The 24,498-nt window shown below is 40.6% G+C and overlaps 2 protein-coding genes across 2 annotated transcripts in view; one reads left to right on the forward strand and one right to left on the reverse strand.

Annotated features, from left to right (window-relative positions):
- CHPT1 (choline phosphotransferase 1) lies at nucleotides 1–22,464 on the forward strand (the record flags this gene model as incomplete). Its single annotated transcript, XM_080344090.1, has 9 exons — nucleotides 1–243; nucleotides 9,089–9,236; nucleotides 10,283–10,424; nucleotides 13,898–13,982; nucleotides 15,588–15,719; nucleotides 16,103–16,261; nucleotides 18,343–18,468; nucleotides 18,997–19,107; nucleotides 22,420–22,464. The coding sequence occupies 9 exons, from the start codon at nucleotides 1–3 to the stop codon at nucleotides 22,462–22,464; spliced, it is 1,191 nt and encodes a 396-aa protein (XP_080200216.1).
- SYCP3 (synaptonemal complex protein 3) overlaps nucleotides 22,446–24,498 on the reverse strand; it is a gene marked incomplete at its 3' end in the record, with an annotated part of 9,811 nt that continues 7,758 nt past the window's right edge. The window contains exons 7-8 of the mRNA XM_080344106.1: nucleotides 22,639–22,743; nucleotides 22,446–22,499 (exon numbers count right to left, since the gene is read on the reverse strand). Of these exons, the coding sequence (XP_080200232.1) occupies nucleotides 22,446–22,499; nucleotides 22,639–22,743 (159 nt within the window). The remainder of the gene's footprint in view (nucleotides 22,500–22,638; nucleotides 22,744–24,498) is intronic.

The following is a 24,498-nucleotide window of genomic DNA, read 5'->3' on the forward strand; positions in this document are numbered from 1 at the left end:
ATGGCTGTGCTGTGGGCTCTGCCCGCGCCCCTTAGCCCGGCGCAGCTGAAGCGCCTGGAGCAGCACCGCTACAGCTCGGCGGGGCGCTCGCTGCTGGAGCCGTGGCTGCAGCCCTACTGGGGCTGGCTGGTGGAGCAGGTCCCGCTGGGGCTGGCCCCCAACGCCATCACCCTGGGCGGCCTCCTGCTGAACTGCCTGACGGCGCTGCCGCTCATCGCCTGCTGCCCCAGCGCCACCGAGCAGGTACCGCCAGCCACGGCGCCGCCGCTCCCTGAGCGCCTGGCCCCTTCCCCCGCCCGCCACCGCCTCGCCTCCGCCCGCCGGCCCCCCGGGCTCTCCGTGCCCTCCAGCGCTGCGGGTGTCGCAGCTCGGCCAGTGTGAGCGGGTCGGCCCGGTACCTCCTGACGGGACCTCGGGCCATTGCCCACCGCGCCTGTCCCTTGCGCCTTCACCGCCATAGCACGCCGGGCCTGTCCCCTGGTCGGGGGCGCTGAGGTAGCGGCTGCCCTGAGCAATCTGGGGTGCGGGGGTCACGCTTTAGGGTAGCAGGTGTCGAGCTGGACGTGAGTGTTAAGGTTGGAGTGCCGAAATGTTGGAGTATCATGTGAAAGGAGGAGCTTCCGTGGGCTCCTCTCTCCTCCCCAGCGCTGTGCTGGGCAGAGGCCCCCGTGGGCATGAGGCTCTGATCGGGTGCTTGGCCCATGCCAGCTGCTGCGGAGCAAGGGTGTAGCCAGGCTCACCCTGGCCTGTGGGACCTCGACCTCCGCCAGGGACCATCTTGCATCCCATCTTGCTCAGGCAGAGGAGATGTAAGCTATGTCAGCCCCCTTCTTAAGGGGAAGGCTGCGACAGATGGGCTGTGGGGGCACAAACAGTTGCCAGCCAGGTGAGAGGGTGTGGGATTTACCAGGGAGCAGGGCAGAGCCGGCCAGAGCTCACCCCAAGCCATGGCTGATGCCACTGCAGCATCGCTTAGTTCAGAATCGACGTTTAGTTGTGTCGCAGCTGTATTAGCTGACAGCAGCTCAAATGCTTCCCGTCCTTGTGTGGGAAATGTTTAATTGCTTTAACTTCTGGAGGGAGAACGGGCTCGTTAATGTGGGCTGATGCGGCTGTTGCTTCAACTGGGTTGGCAGCAGTTTCTCTGACAATTTAAGCAGCTCTGTTGGAGCTTCCCCAACTGCTACAAGTTTCCCAGTGTGGAGTCTTCATGGTTGTTAGGGTGGGAAATATCAGGGGAAAATAGCTTTGTGTAGGTAAAATATTTTGGAGGGTGACAGTTGTTTTTCTTGCATTCTAATGGGCTTAAGTCCTAATGGCAGAGGTGGTGGTTGATTGGTTGTTGTGTTGGTTTTTTTTAATAACTTGGATATGCTTTTGTGCGTGCTCTTGTTGACAAAAGCACCCTTCTTTAGTTGCTTTGCCCTTCACGTTGGCAGAGGTGTTTGTGGCAGACGTATCAGGAAACTGATCCAGATCAAAATTAATTTTGCTTTGGATTTACTCAAATCACTTCCCTGATACACATCCCCGGGTAGATGCACTCTGTGGCATTGTAGACAGTTGGAGAAGGGAGGATAGAGATGAGAGTAAATGGCTGGAAACCACAGTGTGTCTTCTAGTGACGCTTTCAGAATTAAAATGCTTGTGATACTGCTACTTTCAGCTTAGTTTTGTGGTGTAGATATCAATCATGTGCCAGCTATGTGTCTGGATGTTTGTGTTAGCTTTTTCTCTTTGCTATTGAGGAAAACAGAACAGGAGAAAGTAAATTTTAAGTTATTTTTCCCTTGAGGTCTGTTGTACAAAAAGAAAAAGGTTGTGTTGCAGACATCTAGGGAATTATTTCTTCCAGGAAAGCTCTGGTTGAGTTTTAGGAACTTTACTGGGTTGTTTTTTTGATTTGGTTTGGTTTTGTTTTTTAAGTTGTGGAGGCTGAATTTATAAGGACCTACAGTCTGGATAAAACTTCCTGTTCAGATATCACTATATATCAGCTATAAATATGTAGCATGAAGCCAGATTCCCTATCCTGTTTGTTCTTTTGTTATTCCCTCTGCACTGTGAGAGTAGCCCTCACTTTTTCTTGCTACATCACTTAGGGCATCAGCATCATTATCTCTCTTCTGCTTCTTTAATGACTCAGCTTGTCTTCCATCTAATATTTCACGCTTCTGGATGGCTTTTTTAAAAAGCTAAAGCTGTTGCAACACTATTTGGTGCTATATGTATATGTTGTAACATCGACTTTGTACTTTTGACTTGAATGCGTGGGTTGGAAGGGCTAGAGGGAAGGTGGAACTGAAAATCATGTTAAAGATGGTTGATACTAAGAAAGATGGTGAACTAGTAGTATGGTGTAGAGCATTTCAACATCACCTCTTTATACTGCTAAGCCACTTCTTCTATTCCATACAAGAAAAACAACTGTCACCCTCCAAAATATTTTACCTACACAAAGCTATTTTCCCCTGATATTTCCCACCCTAACTACCATCTTGATCACCTCATGGACTAACAAAAACTTGTTATATTCTCTTGGTGGAGGTGTAGGAGCTCTGTATAGAAGACTTAAATAAAGTAACAAGCAGGTTTTGGATTTAGGTGTATGGTGTTTTGGTATTTGTTTGGTTTTTTCTATCAATTGGTTTGTGTGATTGCTTTTTGTTCCCTAACCAGTCTTAAGCAGGCTATTTCTATTAGTCCTCTGTTGAAAACACTGAAGTCTTGATGTTTGTGCAAACCATCCAAAAGAAGTAAGACTGCTTGCTGTTAAGAAACCAAGTCTTGCAGATGAAAGGATCCTCAGGCCTGATGAGTCCACCTGGCTCAGGTCTCCGTTGGAGAGCAGCTGCTGGCAGATGCTTAGAAAAAGAGATCTTTCCCCAGTACACCCTTGCAACTGCCAAAAAACTGTGCTTTAGGGGTTTCTCATGGAGATATTCTGCACAGGTTACACATTAGAACAGCGACTTACGGATCTGTTTCCCCACAGACACCCTCCTACTCATGATACTGCCTTTGGAATTATTTGTTTTGAACCTCTTTGTACTTTCAGTTTCCAGTATGTCCTGTTGCAGTGAATTCCACAATTTAATACTTTGCTCCCTCAGACACAGTTCAATTAATGTCTAAAATCATACAGTGTTACCTTATTCTCTTACTGTGTAGTTGTTATTTCCTTATGTGCTATTATTTTTATCTTCATCAGCATCAGTAGCCACTAAAAGCCAGTTTGCTACTGACGAGTGCAATATGTTTTGGCTTCATAAAATATTGCCTGCTTCATTAATGTCTTCTTGTCTGGTAGAAACATGGGTTGTCTCACTGTCTCCTGTAAATGCACATTTCAACATAAGCCTTCTGATACATAGCTAAGCCATTAGCAGACTGCATCCCTCAAATGCTGTTGTAACTAAAATCTATGTGTGTAGGTTTTTGTACAGTGTTATCAGGTTTCCTACTCTGTGTAACTTAGGACTGTAACCTGTAGACATAATTTATGGGACTGTTACATTAGGTGTGGTACTGGGGAGGATATTACCTGCACATTTCATGTTCTGTGAAGGGCTGAGCACTTCTTGGGTGAATATTTCCATTTTATCCCACCACTTGACAGTGAACTCTTCTGGTCTACTGCAAACTGCCTTCTCTGATTTAGCTGCAGTTACTTCATTAGGATTTGCACCGGAATCTCTTGTACCCTTTCATGTTCTGGGGGAAAATGACATGTTAAGTTTTTTGTTGCATGAACACCAGGAAGAGAATTGACTAAACATAATTCTCTGTCTATTTAAAAAGGAGAAAGGAAACTTTGATCCTGCTGCTTTCCTGTTTGCTTATGGAGGGGCTTAGCTTTTGTAATCCTTCAAGCTCAGCCACAGGGCTCTCTAAAATACCATAGGAAGCTAGAACAGACAGAATTTAATGCTAAAAGTAATTATTACTTTTTATTGAATTTGTGTGTATTTAAATAACAAAAAAAAAAAAATCTTGTAGTGGTTGCAGCAAAATCTAGGCAAAGATTGAACTAGATGATCTTTCGAGGTCCCTTCCAATCCCTAACATTCTGTGATTCTGTGAAACTGATCAGAGTAGATTTTATCCATTGACAAAGACTTGTCCTGCTTGCTCTCAGCTTCTTAGGTTCTGTCATGTCTTATTTATTTGTTGTTTTGGTTGGTTGGTTTTTAGCAGTGATGGCAGGAGTCGGGCTCAAGGGTTCTCATGCAAAGAGCAGAGGAAGGGAAGGAAGGCTTGTGATGGCTAACCGTGTAGCATTGCTTGAGAAATGGTGTAGTGAAATTATAAAAGGGTGCCATACCTTGCTGAAGTATGCTATTTAGAAAGCCATACATCTATGGAGACCAAAAAGCAGGAGACTTCAGCTAGCTCTGCTATATTAACTGTTTCAAGGGAGAGGTACATTGGTGAAGTGCTATCTCTGCTTCTCTTTCTTTTTTTAAAAAACTCACTTCAAGAAAAACCCAACGAACCACCCCAAACGAAATAAAAAAGCCCACCTTTTAAACTGAAAGAGGGATTGTCTTGCGTTTTCTTCCTGTGAGAGGGAGAAATGAGGGGAAGATGTGGACAGGCGTGACGTTATGTAAATGGGAAGGGCACAACTGAGCTTTTTGGGTGAGAGAATAGAGAAGTAGGAAAGAGGGTGAACTGGAGCAACTGGTATGAGCTGGTGGAGTTGGGGTGTGAAGGAAGAAGCATTAAGGCCCTGACCTGTTAGAGGAGAAGTGTGAAGCACTGAGTGGGATGGAGAATCCAGCCAATATCCAGGAGTGAAGAACGGAGCACTCAGTAGTGAATGGGAGAAAAAGAGGCATTTGGCTTTAAAATAAGACACTGAAGGTTCAGGAACCCCGACAGAGGGGGACAGGACCTCTTTTAAAAGTAGCTTGTTGGGGAAAGGAGGATGCTAAAGGCATGCAGGGAGGTGCTGGTGTGTGTGGAGTGCACTTGGGCTACAGTATGATTATTTGATTATTATTTTTATTTTTTTCCTCTCTGCCCCTGCTGTAATGCAGATTTAAACTGCCCCTTCCCTCCTCTTGCTATTAGTACAATTGTACACAGTGCTTTGTGCTGAACAAAAGTGAGGGAAGTGATCTGTGTCTGGGGGGAAGAGGGTGGGAGTCTAGTAAAAATTCTCTCTATTCTTGACCTGTTCCAGAGAGGGGCCATGTAAACTAGGGCAAAATGTAGTAGCTGTGGATTGAGGAAGCGAGATTATGACTAAACGTGATGAGTAATTAAGGGGGACTGAATCTTTACATATTGCAAAAGCTTGGGCTGTTGAGCTCTCTGGACTTGAAAGCTTTGCTTGAAATAAGCAGTAAGGGATCTCCTGGGTACGTGTAGTCTTCTGCAGCTGTCTGTGCTTTTTTGTGGGGTAGGATCACAGGAGCAGAAGAATAAGGATTGCTGTTCCACCTACACTTTTTCCTGAAGGAGATGCATGCCACACATACCCGTCAAACACTATATACACATGGTTTTGTTTTGACACTCTCTGGTTCAGTAGATGACCAGACCTGCTGTACCAGATCTGTGTGTGAGAAGATTCTGGGGCTGTATCATCTTTCAGACATCCTTTTTAATTGAAGCAGAGAAGCATTCCCCCGCCTTCCCCCAGGTTTGTGTTCCCTTTGCGTTCCATGAGAATAGCATCTAGCTCTGGCCAAATAATACATTTGCTTGGACAGGATATAACGTTGGGCAGAGATAATAAACACCTCATCAGTGAAAAGCTGATGATTATTGGGAGCCTCCTGACCTTTCTGCTGAGTCTGTCAGCCATGTCAGCATTCTCATATGCTTCCACTTCTCTAATTTACAAACTACTTGGGCATGGCGTGGGAAGCCGGCATGGGACATCCCTGGATGGAGGGCCATGCATGTGAGGAGGCGGCGGAGACGGCAGCTGTAGCTGTATCGGGAGGGCAGATCGCGGAGAGAATCCATGGTTATTAGGAACTTCAGAAACCCCTGTGCACCTTTGGTGATTTGGAAAACTCTATTTTACCGATTAAAACTTTAGAGCATTCATTTCATCTGCTAAGTGAATCATTGATAACAAGTGAGCTTTGGTTACTGCTGCTTTGGGTTAAATTTGAGCTGACAGCCTAGGGATGAAATGCTCCAGATTGTGTTTCTAAGCTCTCTCAGACACCTGTTCCCCTGTTCTTAAAGGATCTTCTTCCCTTCTCCACAGCTGCGGGGATACAGATGCATCCGCTACAGGTGTTACTGGATACAGATGATCCTTACTGGGAAGAGGATGAAAACTCTCCCCCTCTTTCCAGATTGTCAAGGAGCAGAACATTTCAGTCTTGGAGTCTGGCGGGACTGTAGCTTTGATTTGTCTGAGCAGGCGCTAATGCAAACAGTCTTGGATTAGCAGTCATAATGATTATACCTGTACTATAAACTGCGACTCAACAAAAGCCACTGCTTTGTCAAAAAGACCTAATAAGAGAGTTTTGAGTTGAAGCTGATTTGTTTATTTTTACACTTAATGTGTTACACTTGTTTTGTGGCAAGGTAAATGTGGACATTGTTACCTTGAACAAGAATTCTTGCATCATGTTGTGTGGGTTATAGAAGAAAGTTTCACAAACTGACTACAGTAACCAGCATGCAAGCCTTCTGTTTTGGTTGGAATTGAGGTTTTATTTCGTGGACCTTGCATTTCAAAAGGCTGTGGTAATACCAACCACAAGGCACTATGGCTAATGATAAACAAAAAAAGTGCCGTAACAGGTTTTTGTTCCTGAGCGGAGTTTCAGTTATGGAAATGATCCGATTAAATAAGAAACTGCCCACGGTCTGGCATTTGACTTAATTGATGATGTGCCTCACACTGAGGGGGGGTGAATGCAGAGTGGGTAGGGAATTTGGCTAGCGTACTTACCGCTGGATACAGCCTGCTTTTGTCTGTGATATGAAGAACCTGAGGACTTTAAAGCAAACAAAACATTTTTTTCAGTTATAGGTAGATGGTTGCAAATGCAATCAAAGAAAACAGTGGTGTCCTGGGCAGAATTGCCAGGTGTGACCTGGTTTACTTGCCAAAATCCAGGGATTAGAAAAAACCTAAATAACTGTACGAATTCCATTCTAAGCATCAAACATTTATTGCTGTCATCACTTCACCTGCGTTTCTGTAGTGTGATCTTTGAGGGGGGCTGTAGGTACCAGTATTTTAAATGTCCACTGGAATGAGAATATCCACTCATCTTCTTTTACCTGCTTAAGGCTTCCAACATCATCTGTGACTACGATTTTTCTTTCTTTCCTTGGGTTAAAGGGAAAGATGACCTTGCTAGTTTTGAAGAATTTTCTGTGTTTTCTAGATTTCTATGTACATACAAATCCAGACTTCTTGCCTATAGCTGGAGTCCCTAATTCTTTGACTGCCTTTTGCTTCAAAGCTGGGCAAACCAGGCAACCATTTGACTTTAAATGGTGAAATGGTTTATTGATGAAATTATCCAAATACTAGGTAGTGGGAAAATAATAAATTTGCTGACAATATTGTTTCCATATTAAAAGTATAAAACTAAGTGATAACATAGTGTATCAGCCCGCCTTAAGAACATGAGGAAATCTTAAATAACAGCAAAAAAAAAAGCTGTTCAGAACTAAACTTGGTTTTAAGCACGGTGATTCTTGGGAAGGATGTGTTTTGTGATCAGTCTAACCAGAGCCATAACATTTTTCCTAGCTCAAAGCAGTGAGTATAATGATGATGAGATAACAGAATGTTTGGAGGAGCAGCTCACGTTATCTGCATTCTTGTTGCTGTGCTCCTGTCCCTGCCTGTGAACTCACTGGCAACTCTCATTGTTCTTTTTTTCCCCAGCAGTGCCACTGGGCTTATGTGTGGACAAATCTCAGCTCATCGAGATTCGATCTGTGCTCTAAATCTGCTTAATAGCCTTTCCCAGACTTTGGAAATCCATGTCATTGCATTGGTCTGTTTGTGCTACGGGGGAGGAATTGTGGAGGTGTAGGGACCACGTCAGCTGCTGCTGGCCAGGGAGTGGGAAAGGATTCAGCTCTGGCTGCCTGCCACTCGTCACTTTTTTCACATGCAAGTTGCATTTCCAACATTTGTCCCGAACTTTCACTCTGTTTTCCTGAACAGTGCTTTTCAATGTCAAGGATGCCGCTGGGAACTACCTGTGACAAAAATGCTACCTGTACTTTGTTCAAAAGGCGTTATAATTTTTAGTAAACACTAATTTCTAGACAAATACATACTGACCGTGCATATGAAAATAATGCATTTGAATGGTACTACTTACTGTAGGACAGTTCCTTTGAACCTAAGACTGGTGTTAATGTTGTTTTGAAACTCTGATAGTCTGTATTAAGTAGATGGTTGGTCCTTGTTTAGTGAATGACTTAATTTCTTCAAACGCTTGACCGAAGCATCTATGTTGTAAATTCTTCTGTGTTGAGAAAAATCGCTTTCCCTAAAAGCTGAAGTATTTATTTAGTAAAATGTAATGGGCTTTTATATCTCTGTGTTGTAAGACCAAGCAAAATGATTCTATGATTCTGTAAATCATTGGAGCATCTGTCACATAAACTGCTTAGAATTTTAGTTAATGTGCCTTACTACTAGTTTGTGTTTTAAAGATAAATTTTATTTTCATAACATTTTTCAGCACAAGGAATACAAATAATTGTAGAAATACTGTGGTTTTAAGGTGGAAAAATAAGTCAGTTGTTGCAGAAGAGAGGTTAAAGTTTGGGCTTGGTTTTTTGTTTGTTTTGTGGGGCTTTTGTTGGTTGGTTTTGTGGGGTTTTGTTTGATTTTGGTTTTTGTTATTGTTTTTAATAAACAGAAGGACCTGTGTTTCACTGGTATATCTGGAGTAGTTCATTATAGTAGTTGCTACCATTCATGTAGGCACTAGCATGCAGAATTTAGTTTGTCCGTTAAGTAACAAATAGCGCAATGTAGTATATTTTTGTGCTGAACAATATTTTGCCTTTAATGAAATAGATTGTCAGCTAAGAAATTGGGAACTCCCTAGTGACTTTTTATGTGAATGTCTTTCAGGCACCTTTTTGGGCATACATCCTGGGTGCATTAGGACTTTTTATCTACCAGTCTCTGGATGCCATTGATGGGAAGCAAGCCAGAAGAACAAACAGCAGTTCTCCTCTAGGAGAACTCTTTGATCATGGTTGCGACTCTATTTCCACAGGTAGCTTCAACCTACTGTTACTCATTCTAGTTTTAAAAAAGTTACATGTTTTCAAGAGCAGCCTTTTAACCGCAGATTTGTTGAAGTTGGAAAGGACCTCTGGAGATCACCCAGCCCACCCTCCTGCTCAGAGCGGGGTCAGCATGTTCCCATCTCTCAGGATAACTCCCCCATCTCCTGGTCACTCCACCCCAGGCTGCCCCTGACCTTTGCATCCCTGACCAGTGTCAGGGAGGATAGTTCAGAGGAGCCTTTGGCAGGTGATGAGTAACATGTGTTCTGCTTGCTCTTGCTGTGCATCTTCCCATACAGTGCTCTTTGAATGAGCTAAGTGCTGAACGGAGAACTGTAAGAGTGTGCTTAAAGATTCTTTGTTGTACATAGCCTGTGTTTTCCAGTAAGGTACAAATGATGCCTACTAAAGGATTTTAAGTACCTAAAAGGCTTATGCTGCCATGTGAAACTAAGGGTTCTGCTGTAGGAGTGAGGTGCCGAAATATCAGTTTGGTAATAGGGCATCTAGCCTGGCACTTGGGAGAAGGATAATTTATGTTTCTTAGAAGAATAAGTTTAAAATAAAAGTTGATTTGTACTCCATAACAAGTAACCCTTGCTCAGTTTTACTTCCCATAGCTTAGCTGCTGTTGGCAATGCCTGTACTTCTGTAAAAGCTTAATGGTTGAAATATTTGTCCTGGGAGTTGGTGTGTTCTTTACACCTCACTTCCCAGAGCAGTGCAACTACCAGTCTGAGCTGGGCCCTTCAGGTGAAGCTGTCAGTGTCACAAAGAACATGAGGGGACAAGGCCAGAAGAAGAGAGAATGACCACTGCAGGTTAAGTGGGGGCCTTGCTTAGAAGAAAAGGAGTCCTGTGTTTTGGTGTCTCCTTGCCAGGACTGTCCCCAAGGTAGCTACTCAGTAAAGTATCTGTCATATCAGTACTTTGTTATAGTGATGCAAATTGACATGTGATCTATTATTTTTTTTTAATTTCTCTTCGCTGCAAAAGAAGGTTTGTGACTAACACATTCATTTCTACTTTTCAGTTTTTGTTGTCCTTGGATCCTGCATAGCAATCCGACTAGGAACGCACCCTGACTGGTTGTTTTTCTGTTGTTTCGTGGGACTGTTCATGTTCTATTCTGCTCACTGGCAGACATATGTATCAGGCATACTAAGGTTTGGAAAGTAAGTAGATGTCTTTAGATGTACATGTGGCTTAATGTCTGAGACTGCTAGCTACTTGACTTCCATTTTTTCTTGTTGTTTTCCCTGCTCTCTCTTCCTCTTACATTCTTCCTTATCTCCCTTCTGCCCTAGCAGACCTGTGTCTTACCTGGCCAGAATTTTAAAACTGCATAATACTGAGCAGAGGACCTGTCCTTCTACCAGCTGGCGTTAGCTGGATATGTTTTGTTTGCATGCATTTCATACTTCTGTCTGCAGATTTGTTTGTGGAACTCATGCAAGCACCATGCAACCTCAGCCCAGAGAGATCTTGCCTGCAGTATAAACAAGTGCTCTGTGTAGGAGTAGAAACAGAGCAAGCATCTACAGTCCCTGCCTTCGTAGTCTCCCAGGCACAGAACAGTTTCAGCCCAGAGGACTCTGAACCATATGCATTTTTTTTAGAGAAATTTCCCTGTTAATAGGTTTCCCTTCCATAGACATCTTCAGTCTTCCTTTGAATGAGCTCTTTGCATCCATTGCATCCTTTTGCATGGACTTCTACAGAGCTATGGCAGTGCTTGAAGAATTACCCCAGATTTACGTGGGTGCTTCATACTGGTTTTGATGTCCTGTAGGTTTTGTACTGCATCACAGTTCTAGTGATCACTGTGATGCTGTTCATGACTTGGTAGAAATTTCATCTCACTGCAGCACAGGAGAAGAAGTCATGACATTCATATAGAAGATACTAATTTCAATTTAACTCCTGATAGTGTGGAGATTGCTGCACCCTCTCGCAGCTCTGGTGGTGCCTAGGCATGGCCTTCTGCTGTTTTTAAACAATGAGCTGCACTTCAGGAATGATTTCTGAGGAAAAGATCAGAGATTTCCATAGCAGCAAAACTGGAAATATGTGCTAGAGGAAGACTATCCTGATAATCCCAGTCACTTGCTAAGTCACCTTTCTATAACCCTACTTAACTCTGACCTGCAAGAAGCACCTTAGCAAATCTGAGCATCACTGTGCATGCAGGCTCATGGTCAAGTGGTCAGATGTCCTTGCGTACTGTCTAATGTCTGTATCAAAAGAAAGCTGTCTCTGCGATAGTGCTAAGAGCTCTTTTTTATTTGCTGATAACACATTTTACCACAAAAGCTGTAACTCTTCTAGCTACCTACCCATCCTGCTTTTTTTAATGGACATCTTGTGCTGCAAGCAAAAAGAGAGAGAGATTTCAGATGGCTGAAATATGATAATTTCCTTATGTGACAGTGGAGTACAGTGAAGGGAGATGGATTATGCCATGAGCTCTGGGTTTTTGCATAAATGGTTGATTTTCTGTGCCTTTTGTTCTTGCATAAACTGTGAGAATAATTCCATTACATCAGGAAGACACTAAATATAGTGATAGTGATAGTACAAGCAGTTCGGAGTGGCTTGGTGTTCCATGCTTACTGTTTGAAGTTAAATAGACACAACTTTTCTCCAAGATAACTTATTTCTGTTTAGTGAGAACAGATTGGAGTTGTTTGAAGGCTCACAATTTTATTTCTCTTGAGTATAGAGGTGAGAGACTAGATGAAGGCAACAGTATATTACTCTAAATATGATAAGACTTAGTAACACAGACTGAAGCTTTCACGGATGCTGTTCCTGAATTAGCGGCACTTCATTTTAGAAGTCAAATGACATATAAGGTACCTAGTGCTGATGGCCAGGAAGAATCAGAGTAGCTGGGTACTGTGCCACCGCCAGGTTGTGTAGAATACTGCACAGTGTCTGATTAAAATCTTTGGACTCTAATTTGGGTTGTGTTGCAACCAGCTGTCTAAGCCTCTGTAAAATTAAGTACTAAACTTTGGCACATATGATTCAGCTTAAAGTTCGAGCCTCCTCCTGCCACCAACAACAGCAAGCGCAGGACAGCTTAGAAATAGGCTTTAATAGTATAAGAGTGCGAACTTTGAACACTTGCCCTTGTGTATGGATGGTTTTACATGACATAACTGACCAAGTTCAGTGTGTGGCTGCAGCAGCGACTGGGCAGGTTTGACACTTCAGCCCTGGTAGAGAAAAGCCCCCTCCCAGCAGCACTGTCCCGTTCCCCCCTGCACAGACTCACTTGACTTCAAGCCAATTTATGAAACAAGCAGAAGATGACAAAGTGATGTGAGGCTGGCAAGCTGACCTGGTCCACCTTACAGGCCCATGAGCACCACAGCCAGTACAGATGAGGGAGCACAAGGGCATAAAGATGAGAGGACTGCCCATTCCCATGGCTTTGAAGAGTGATGAGCACCTCAGCATGTCGTCTAGTTGCAGCTTAAGCTTTGGCTCTTCTAAGACTAACGGTCTGAAGCTTGTGACCAAACTTGGTGTATTTATCATGATCTTTCTGAGAGTTTAATGTTACTGTGATTATCATGATCAGATAAACGTTTTCCATTAGCCAAGAGCTGATTCCTGTCTCCCTTTCAAAACACCCTGTTTCCTCTGCAAACAGTTCACATGCTAAGCAAATAATGATATGTGTTGCCTTTGGTCATAACATAAAACAGCAATTTTATTCTAACCGCTTAAAAAAATGTTGCATTTTAAACATCCATTGGCACTGTATTGTCACTGTCACTTCAGTACAAAGATCAGGTGCCTGTCTCAAAACCTTTGGTGGCATAAAAGGTACTTTAGATGTGTACACTTACTTATTTTAAAGCTTTATTGAAAGTATCAATTCTGTCTCTTGAGCCTCTGCTTAACTGGTTTTATATATTCAGGTCTTCTCAAAACATTTCAGCAATCAAATATGGTAAGAGAGAGTTTCACTGTCTTGTCTGAGAACAAAGAAGGTGGAATAGTCTAGACTTTAGGGGGCATACAAGGACACCTATTTATAAAATGCTTTTAAGGAAAAAAACAAGATATCAACGATATGTCCTCTGAAACAGGACAGATGCTTAGCTATCCACTGACTCCCTCCTCAAAGTACCACCTGTATGTTTTACAGGCTCTATCTGTGAGGTTTTCGTGATATGATGGCTTAAAAAATCCCTTCTGTCCTAGCCTGTTCCTCTTGGTCTATACTCCTGTATGATGTGCTTTTAATGGATATGTTTGATTGTATTTACTGTGAGCTTGCCTTAAACTTTGATTTGATATTTAACACAGCAACACTTGTAAATTTATACAAAGTTCTCAAATAGTTAACAACGTATTCATTCAAGGCTTTCCCCACATTAAAATTATATGTAGGTTGCTTTAGATGCAGAGTATAGGTTTATTTTTAAATCTGAACCAAAGTTGTGTTGCTTCATATACAGTGCCCTTCTCAGTCAAGGAAAATCATATTCTATATACATCGAGGTAATTTGAAATACTTTCAAGGAGATAAAGTTACTGTTCTGTTTTGCTTTATCCCCTTGCTCTGCTCCCCGCCTTACTCTTACAGCAAAAAGACCTTTTCTTTAACTAAATCTTTCTTTTTCCTTCATAGATTTGATGTAACTGAAGTTCAGTTAGCCATAACAATGCTGCTCTTGATATCTGCATATGATGGAACAGCAATATGGGACTACAAGGTAAGTGTGTTAAGTGTTCAGAATTCCCACTGAGTATTCAGCTCCTGTTAAGTGTTGCAGTTCCTGTGGTATATGATGTTATCCTTTGCAGGTACCATCAACACCTACTGGTTGTCCAGTGTTCTGGTTTAGCTTATTGTACAAACGTCGGTTATTTTTATGTTGTAGTTAACTTAGGTGTGATGGTGTGACTTCCCATGCACAAATTTAGAGCTACGTAGAGGAAAAAAGACCCCATCTGCCACAAATAAACTTCTGGTCTGGAACAAAGACTGTGGATACTTAAGCTTTAACAAATAGCTTTTGTTCTAGTTTTATTCCTTGTGTATATTAAGACACATACATTTCTGTTCAGTTAAGTGATTTATAGGATGCCTGATGCGGCCCCCAGTGAAAATGAGTTTGACACCCCCGCTTTAATCTAACAAAACCGTGGGATGAAGTTAGGGGATTTGTGGTTACGTAATCCATATTTATGTTCTGATACGCGTGCTGACTTTTAACATTTATGTCAGGTCCGACACAAATGTAAATATCTATATTTAAATAATTAATTTTTGTCCGAAAGCATTTCCCTACCACTGTCTTTTATTCTGATCTTTAAAGAGGTACTTTAGTGGATGACATCAAAAGTATATTAGACTAATGTCTTCATCCTTTCTAGGGTCTTTATACAAGCAGAACTGTATATTTCTGGATATAGCTCACAAAAGAGCTGAGACCATTCCATGCTATTGGTAACCAATGCAAATGTAAACATAAACCACTGAGGAATTCATATTGATTCACGAGTTTACTCAGCAATTAAGAAATATTTAGCTAAACTTTGTTTCCCTATCCTGCAAGGTGCTTTTGTTCCATATTCAAACAGCTTATTTTCATGTTGGAAAATAAAGCAGGCACAAAAGCAGACTTAAATTATGATTGATTTTTTTTTTTTTTCTTCAATATTAAAATCTGTGGTACTTATGCTGTATCTCAAAACAATCTACAGCCAAACATATAATCAATGGTTTCAATTTATTACTATTTCTTTTTGTTTGTTTGTTTTTAAATCCCCTGCTGCCTTTGGAAGTTTCCTTGAAACTGCAGTTGATTCTGAAAGGTAACTGTTTAATTAAAATTTGTATCTGGAGACTATTCTGAATGCAAAGATACAGCATACAAACAATATGTACCAACACACAAAGCAGGCAGATGGTGTTTGCGTTTCCTGTGGTTCGATATTGTGTTACCCAGCAAAATAGAAGGAACTATCCTGCTTCCCCCTCCCGTGCATTGGTGGTGCAGTATCCTGTGTCACATTTTTGCTTATGTAGTAAAAATATTTGAAGAATATGGTAAGGACAAACACAGGAAGATCTACCTGAATTTCAAGACCAGAACTTAAGTACTCAAAAGTTGAGTTTAAACATTACAAAAGAAATTTGTCATCTCCCAAATAAGTCAATAAATTAATAAATTTCACACACTGTCCTCCTGAACTCATTCCCAAGAAATCTAGAGCTCAAATAAAATTGTTTAAAGAGTGATTAAAAAAGCTATTGATACCAGCTAAAAAGCGTGTTATCCTTTTAATACCTTTCTCTTGTTTTTCCTGCTAAGGTCCCTTTTGTCGGCTTAGAGCTGAAGTTCCTTGCAGTTCTTGGCATACTATGTGGAACAGCACTTTCTTGTTTCAATTACTTTCGTGTCATCTTTGGTGGAGGGGTTGGAAAGAATGGATCTACAATAGCAGTAAGTTGCTTTAAAGATCAGAATGAACTTTGAGTAATTTATGCCCATAATTTATTGCACTTCAGATTATTATAAAGGTTTTATCTGTTTAAGCATTTAAGCAGACAAGCATATGAGTGTTGGATGGCTAAAGCAAAGACTTCATTATCTGCCTTCTCCCTACCTGTTACTGGATTTCTTGTGTCACAGGAACCAGCAATGTGTTTTCTTACAAAAGTGATTAGTGGTCATTGCAAAGGATACTAATAGCATTGGCATAATGCTAACTGACTGCCCCTGAGATTTTACAACTCTGGTTTTGTTTAATGAGATTTGCAATACATATCTGGACCTTACTGTGTGACTGAAGCCTAAAATAAACTTTCTGTCTGTTTGTATTTCAGGGAACAAGTGTTCTTTCACCAGGCCTGCACATTGGACTACTTATCACGCTGGCCGTTATGATCTATAAAAAGTCTACAACTCAGCTGTTTGAAAAACATTCTTGCCTGTATGTCTTGACATTTGGATTTGTGAATGCTAAAATCTCACAGAAGTTGGTGGTAAGGAATCTTATTTCAGTCCTAAACCTCCTAAAAATAAACCAGTTCTTGGCTTAACGCTTGCTGGATCAGTGCACTGCAAGTTTTCCCATTCTGCTCTGCCACTGTATTACCAGTTTCATTATGACCAAGACACTGAACTAGACTCAGGCTCCTACAGAGACATTATTTATGACACTGATGCAAACACATACTTATTGTTGAATGCATTGGTTAGAACTTTCAGCTTTAACTTACTCCTAGGGATATACTGTCTGTAACATCATAACTGTGGTCCCTCAAGCCTTACTAAGAGTACTGTGACTTATGATTTAATTATCTGAAAAAGGAATTTACTTTAATCATTGAAGAGAGAAACTTTTACATCTTTATCTCTTTTGTAATATAAAACCTCATCAATGGATTAAAAAAAAAGGGATCTGCCTTACTATGTATTTGCTAACAACAGTAATCTAGCCAGCTGCTTTCTTTTTATTTATCCCCAGCATGACATTTTTCAAACACAAACAGGTATTCTACAGACTTGCTTGCTAAACAGGTTACTAGCTTGATTTGAGAGACAGAATGCTGGTAAGAATGAGCCTTAAGATGGAACTTGAAGCAGTTCATCTCTTCTGTCAAACACCTTGGCTGCCTTGGTCATTCAGAGGACCCCTGGGTCCTGGTAGCCACCCGTCATCACTGCATGTACCTCAGCTCATTCATGGACACTTCTGAGCATCCCAGGCTTCCCTTGACGCTTTATGTGTAGGTTTGAGGATAGTCTGCTCCAGAGGCAAATCTGTAAAGGTAGTGGGAAGGGATTTTGTGAGTTTAGCTCTCACAGTTTTCTGATCCTATTTCAGGAGGCCTTGTCCTTCAGGCACCCCAGAGTGAGCGAAGTGCAGTAAAAACTTGAGGCATGACCAGGTGGGAGGCCCAGCAGAGAGATGAGCTGAGGTCTGTGCAGTTTGTGTGGATGTGCCAGAACTGGTCCATGGGCACTAATCCTGTGTCGCTCTTGTATGTCGTGCCAGATGTGAGCCAGGAATCCCTCCTTTAGCAGCAGAGATGCATCCTCTGCTGGTTAGGAGTGGAAGCCTCTGTCATCTCTCCTCTGGATGTAAGCTGCTGTGGTTTGTTAAGTTATGACACTCACAGGCTTTTGTGTGAATTTTGCTGTCCAGTGTAGAGTTGAACCTGATGTATATTATGCCAAGAGACCAATTTATTTATAGGAACCTCTCAATACCTTAATAATACTTGACAAGTGTCAAGGAAAGAATGGGTGAGTTCTTACAGCAAACTTGGCACCCAGGCTACTTTCCTTCTGCCATTTTTGAGCTTCCTGGTATGGATTCTTCATATGTCCTCTATAAGGTCTCCAACTTCTTACAAAAAAACCCTTCTTCTGGCTCTGAGTTAAAGGTGAACTCAAGTTGTCTCTAAGAGTGCTAAATATGGAAGGATCAAGGTGTGTGTAGGCAATGGATTCCCTCCCTTAACCCTCAGTAATCTCTTCATCATTCTGTAAAGTGCTTCTGTGCATACATTGCTCTCTCTGCTAAACAGTGAAAACAAGTCTTGTCACCTAAGCAAAAGTCTGGTTTCTGGTTAGCTTTTAGCTAAGTAAAGCCAAAATTTTCAAGTTAGACTTGAGAACAACATTTCAAATGAATAGTATTCATTTTCAGTAATACACTTGTATAGTCTTACCCTTCAAATACAGCACTGACAAAATAAGAGTGGGGAACCCCTACAAGTAGCTAAAATGCACTGGTATAGTTGGAACTTAGAAAAGAACATTGAAGGACATACACATTTCTTATATAAATAAAATGAACAAACACCAACTGATAAATCACACAGCATTTATCACTGATTAAAGTGCTCTGTAGTGATTGAGTAACCTGGGAAGAGGTTACTTTGTCCTTGGGAAGAAAACTTTCAGGGAGCAGCAGGCCCTGAAGCATTTGTGAAGCCCTTGGCCTGCCTGCTGCCCTGGAACAGGGGCCAGCAGGCTGTGGCTGGCCAAGGACAGCATCTTGCAGTGATGCACTTTTGTGTGTCATTTTTCCTTCTCTTTTTTTCTTTTCACATAGGTGGCTCACATGACGAAAAGTGAAATCTGTCTCCAGGACACTGCATTTATTGGGCCAGGACTTCTGTTTTTGGACCAGTACTTCAACAGTTGCATTGATGAATATATTGTTCTATGGATAGCACTGGTAAGCATTTCATTTTATACTTTTCCTTTGGAGCATACTAAAAGGAATGGATTGAGAACTGTCCCTGTCACTCTGCTCTGCCATTTCTGACTTGCTCAGATTTCAGCTGTCACTGCGGAGGCAGTGCCACGACACCATGTAAACATGTATTTTTGGGAGCTGACTGGCTTTCTTTCCTTGGAACAGAGATGTGAAAGTAAATTTACAGATCTCTCTTGTAATTATGTTTTAGTCTAGGTGGTTTGTTTAAAGTTATTCTGTGAACTGCAGACTAACTTTTTTTAATCAGACTTTGTAATTGTTTAGTGCTGTTTGTTTTTTTGGGTTTGGGGGATTTGTATTTTGGGTGTGGTATATTGGGGTTTCTTTTTTTTTTTTTTTTTCTTCTAAACTAGACCACCGTATATCTATAAGTTAAAATGCTTGTTAAATTTGTCACTTGGATAGATTCTGATTAAATTATAGCTGAATTTATAGTAGGAAGAAGTTTGGTTTTTTTTTAACCTGCTTTGTTTTGTTCTTTTGAAGTTCATATCCTTGTTTGATATGCTGAGATATGCCACTGGTGTATGCCTACAGATTGCTGCTCATCTTCATATACATGTCTTCAGAATTTCATCTCATCAAGCTCCTGAACAGGTTCAAAACCATAATGACTGATTAAATAGGTCAAGGACAAGAGAAGAAGCAGTTAGGGGAATGTTGAATGAAGCAGCTGGGGAAGACAGATTAAGCTTTTCAAGAAAACAGTTTTATGAGAAAGGTCACTCTGTCCCAGACATAACCATATGTTAGAATTGCTAAATACAAAGTCCTGCAGATTCAAGTGTGATCAGTACTTTTGCACCAGGATTTATTTCCTCTGGTGTTTTAGACATTGCAGCTGTTATTTCATACCATAAATTCCGCATTGAAATTGCTGCCATTTCCTGTTAGGTAACCATCATTCTGTACTTCTGGTCTGGTGAATGTATAATAGACTGCAAACCAAGGTGCTACCAACCAGAATTTGAAGAGGAGTTTTACTTTTCCCTAGACCAAGTGACTAGTTTCTGAAGTCTTCTTGGAACTGCTGTGAAGTGGTAGTCAGAGATATCAGTGAATACAGTACTGCATTAGTAAGACTGGTAAAATGAGGCATCCATGAGGTAAAACTACTTGTTAATCTCTGTTCTAGTATTTCTAAAAAAAAAGCTACTGGAACAGTAGGATGAAGGAGGTACAGCTCAGGAAATTTTTCTTCTATTTCAAAATACTGTTACGAGTGCCTTTAGGATTCATGCATTCTCTACATATATAACTTACTGTTACGAAATACAATTGTAGCTTGTATTTTCTTCCAAGGCCAGTTTCTGCTTTTGTGGTCATAATAAGGTTTGCCTCATCCTATTCCATCATTAGCTAGGCTATAGGTAGTTGTGTACTTTGAGGACACTAACTTTACTTCTCCTAACTTGTATCTGTGAAACTACACAAGGGAATTACAAAGTTAATTGATAAACTTAAATGACTGTGACTGTTTGACTGTGACAATGCAACGCACCCATATGTAATTCCCTCTGAAGTTATGTTTGCTCTCACTGTGTTCATATACTTTATAATTTCATTTGTCTCGTAGCTATCACTGTACTTTATCCAAACAAAACTCCATGGACCTAAACCATCATGTATAGTAAAATTTTCTAAAAAAGAATGTCAGGCCCACCATCAGCTTTTCTCTCTCTTTAAGAACAGAACCCCTGGCTAACATAATGTGCTCAGCTGAGGGGCTGTTGTCATCAGAGAAAAGCTGGGTGAAAGTAGCTTATTATTTGTATGAGCAAATTATGACTTGCATACAAACTCTATAAGCTTAAGCTCCTTTAAGGAGGTACTATTTGAATATTATTTTTGTAAAAAGCTGTTGAATGTAAGTTTCTGTTATCACTTTCAGTTGCTGATATGTAGCCAAGCTGTGAGTTTATGAAGTCCTTCCTGAACTGTACAATAAAGAATGCTATGGTTTGTTTAAAAAAATATTGCCACTGCAGCTTCCTAGCTGCATGTTAATTCAAAAAGACTTACTGAGGTGTTCAAAGAACTTTAAAAGTGATGTATTGTCTGTAAAATTTGGAGGGAATACAATATCATTTATCACACTCCTGCCTAAGAAGGGTACACTGAAACACTTGAGGGATAACTGTAACAGTTACTGCCAAATAACTAGCACTCCAAGTGACTAATATCAATTTCAAAGGAATCCTACTATTCCTTTTTGAGGCTGGGAAAAACACAGCATCTACATGTGAACTTAGCCTGAACCCAGGCCCTTGGGCAAACAGAAGATGGTAAAGACCACTTCAGCTTGCCTGAATACTGTCAACAAATTACCCACCTGATGAAAAGACATAGGCAACTTTCTTTTAGACTGAGAAGGTTTGGTTCCCCAGAAGGCTCAAAAATATGTCGTGTAGTAGGTTTAAGTAGTTTTAAAGACATGATTGAGGTATGTAGATGACAGAAACTAGTGCAGAAATTGTTAAGAAAACCAGAAACATGAGGCAATACTAACCTAGTATTGAAGTTAGGAAGCAAAAACTTAACTATTTCATAGCATTAGCTAATTGTCCTTAGAGGGCTGAGACTCAGCAGCACAATTACAAATTAGTGTAGTTATCTGTTACCCACGAGAGGCCTGCATGGCCTCACACATCATTCTAGCAACATAACTTCTGTGTTTGTTCCTTCCCTGAGTCATAGCAGACAGAGAACAAAAAGAGTTTGTTCAACTTCAGTTGCAACCCAGTAGTGAAGTTTCTGTAAGTTAGCTGTCACTCATCTGGCCCCCAGAACCAGAGAACCATCAAGTGATTTGATTCTGAACTAAAAATGCTAGTAAGCTGAGAAGAGTCTGTATGGACTGGTTTTGAAATACATCATTATGAAAACATCACATTTGCGTGTGTGGGTGTGTGGTTGGTTTGTGTTTTATATACTGTTGTATTAAATCTAAGCATTAAATATATTAGGAGCTACCTAATTTGTAAAAGTGGATATTGAGGTGTAATGGTTTTCTGTAAAACTGCATGCAAGCTAAGATGATTGTTTAATTTATACTGATGTACTCTATTGAGATACACGAAAGATAAATGCTTTATCCTTAAAACTTAGGCTTCCCTAAATTGCTTGTCATTTGGAACTGCAAAAAAGTTAATATTCCATCTCAACAGCTTGTTACAGCTTGTACTAAATAAAAGAGCTAGATTACTTCTAGCAGTGGTTCTACAAGAACTATGTACCCCAAAATGCTAATGTTTTAATGATGCTTACTTGAGCAGGTGTCTTATAAGGCTGTGATAGTCAGGTCATCGTTCAACTAAAGAAACCTGCTTTTTGGACAAATTACAGAACTTCATAACTCTTTTACTAGTACAAAGGTATTACAATACCTAACCTAACAAAAAAAGTTAACAAAATTTTCTTAATTTTACCATAATACACATCATTAAACAATGTTACATGAGCTATGTAATACTGTGTGAGCGTTTATAACTGCTGATATGCCAGCAGACTAAATGTTCAAACTATGAAAATCTTAAATTCTGCATCTTGTGAAAAATGCTTCTATTTGTACAATGTGCCTAAAGGCCTAAAGTTATTATGTACAATCTGGGTAATGCATTTTTCATTAATCCTGCCCATTGTTACAATTTGGCATTATAAAAAGTGAAACAATTTAAACAGTCCAATGGTATTGAAAGTGAGTATTAAGTAAAGATTAATTGGACAGACAGTAAATGGTTTGGGGTCCATACCCTGCCAAAGTAATAAACCTACTAATATACACTCTTACAACATTATCAGACACAAGATTAGAACAATCTATGAAAGCGTTTAATAGAAACTGTAAAACATGTAAATCTTAACATACTTTTCTATGGCTAATGCCTATACTTGTATCATGTTACTTAGGTACAAGTTGTTTCTCCATTGAGCCATCAGAATAACATGGACTGAAGAGACTTGCGAACAGTTGCCATCTCCTGCTGTTGCTGTTACAAGAAAAGGAGATAAATACTGAACACATATCAATATGATCCCTTTGAGCTAATTAAATGAATGTCAAATGACTTTTTAATAGAATGTTCCATTTTTGCATTTAACTGACTTCTTCATAGATCTGATACTTACAGTGTCCATCATAATCTTCTTTTGCAACATAGCCATTTCTTTGCGAAGTTCATTTTGTGCACCAGCTAGAAGATTCTCGTTGCTCTTCTCCAACTCCTCCATGCTCTGAAGTTAATAATAATCTTAATTCAGAACTGTTCAATGTCAAAGGGTTAATTTAAAACAAACCAACCAACCATTACTCAGACTAGAATTTAATTTTACAGCAGTTGTGGTCACTGATAATTGATTTGTTTTGTCACAAACTTGAAAACCAAATTTTTTTAGGACTTTGTACTCCAGTCTACATTTCTGTTTAAACAGTATAAGCCCTGGGAAGGAAAGTCCCCTCCAGTCAGCATCTGTGAAGTCTCAGCCAGTTATCCTGCATTTCAGTAAAGATAAGCGTTCTACAAGATTAAACAGACATCTGTCAGGAATGATAGGGGTACAGTTTAATATTATGACAACCTTGGAGACTTGAGGTAAGTACTATAAAAAAACATTGAATTTCTTCCTCTTTCATACTTCTTCCCCAAATAAGCCGGGCGAAGGCACTGCCTGTATTCCCTTTGTACATACAATTATCCCTAACTCTATATATGTGTGTAGTTGTGTTTTCATTGACTTGTATTTAGTGAAGCTTATCTGAGGCTTGGTTTCTCCCTTTTGATCTTCTTTGAGGAGAAAAATCAAAGTAATAGTTCACCCCACTGTTCAGGTTTTTCATTTTTTATGAAGACATTATTGACATTTTGGAACAGTTTTTTATTTATGCTTCTGTAACATCCTCTGTAATTTTTTACTATACTCTTAAACTAAGAATCACTCTATTTCAGATTTAATTTTTGAAGCTACCAGACTTGAAAAAAAATCCAAATATATCATAACTAACTGAAATTTCAAAAAGAGATCAGTCAGAAAATGACTTGAACAGAAATTAGAGTTTGTCGGAAACTGAGAGACTTGAACCTGCTCCGTGCACCAGTATATGCTGGAGGCCAGCCTGCTGGAAAAGCAGCTTGGTAGCAAAGGACCTGGGGTCCTGGTGGATACCAAGTTGACCGTGAGTCAGCAGTGTGCCCTTGAAGCAAAGAAAGCTGATGGTCTCCTAGGCTGCATTAGAAGTTTTTCCAGCAGGTTGAGGGAGGTGATCCATCCCCTCTTCTCAACACTGCTGAGCACCTGGAGGGCTTGGTCCAGTTCCAGACTGCTCAGTACAGCAGAGACACTGACATACTGGAGAAAGCCAAACAAAGGGCCATGGAGATAATGAAAGGACAGGAGCATTTCTCTTAGGAGGAAAGGCTGAGACCACTGGAACTGTTCAGCCTGGAGAAGAGAAGGCTCAGGGGGATCTTACTTACACACAATCTTATCTATGCATAAATAACCTGAAGGGGGATGCAAAGAAGATTGGGCCAGGCTCTTCTCAGAGGGGCCTTGTAACAGGACCAATGGACATAAACTGAAAACACAAGAAGATCCTTCTGAACATCAGGAAACATCTTTTTACTGTGAGCAAGCACTGAACAGGTTGCCCAGGGAGGTTGTGGAATCTCCATCCTTAGAAATACTCAAAAAACACATGGGCGGAAGTCCTGCACATCTGACTCTAGGTAGACCTGTTGTACCACCAGATGACCTCCAGAGGCCCCTTCCAATCTCAGCCCTTCAGTGAATCTATGGTACTGTACCTCTGCATTCCTTAGAAAACCAATTGTTTAGGGTACTTTCATTTTTCTCAGTTTATTTACTAATACCTTACTTAGAAAATTAGTGGGGAAGGAAATTCTGGGAATCCAGTATTTTGTTCTTAGTATAAAATGACAGGGAAAAACTTTTTTAACTGAAAAGTCAAATTTTTGAGTAGTTGTACTC

This window comes from Nesoenas mayeri (genome assembly GCF_963082525.1).
Source record: "Nesoenas mayeri genome assembly, chromosome: 1".
In the NCBI taxonomy this organism is placed as follows: Eukaryota; Metazoa; Chordata; class Aves; order Columbiformes; family Columbidae; genus Nesoenas; species Nesoenas mayeri.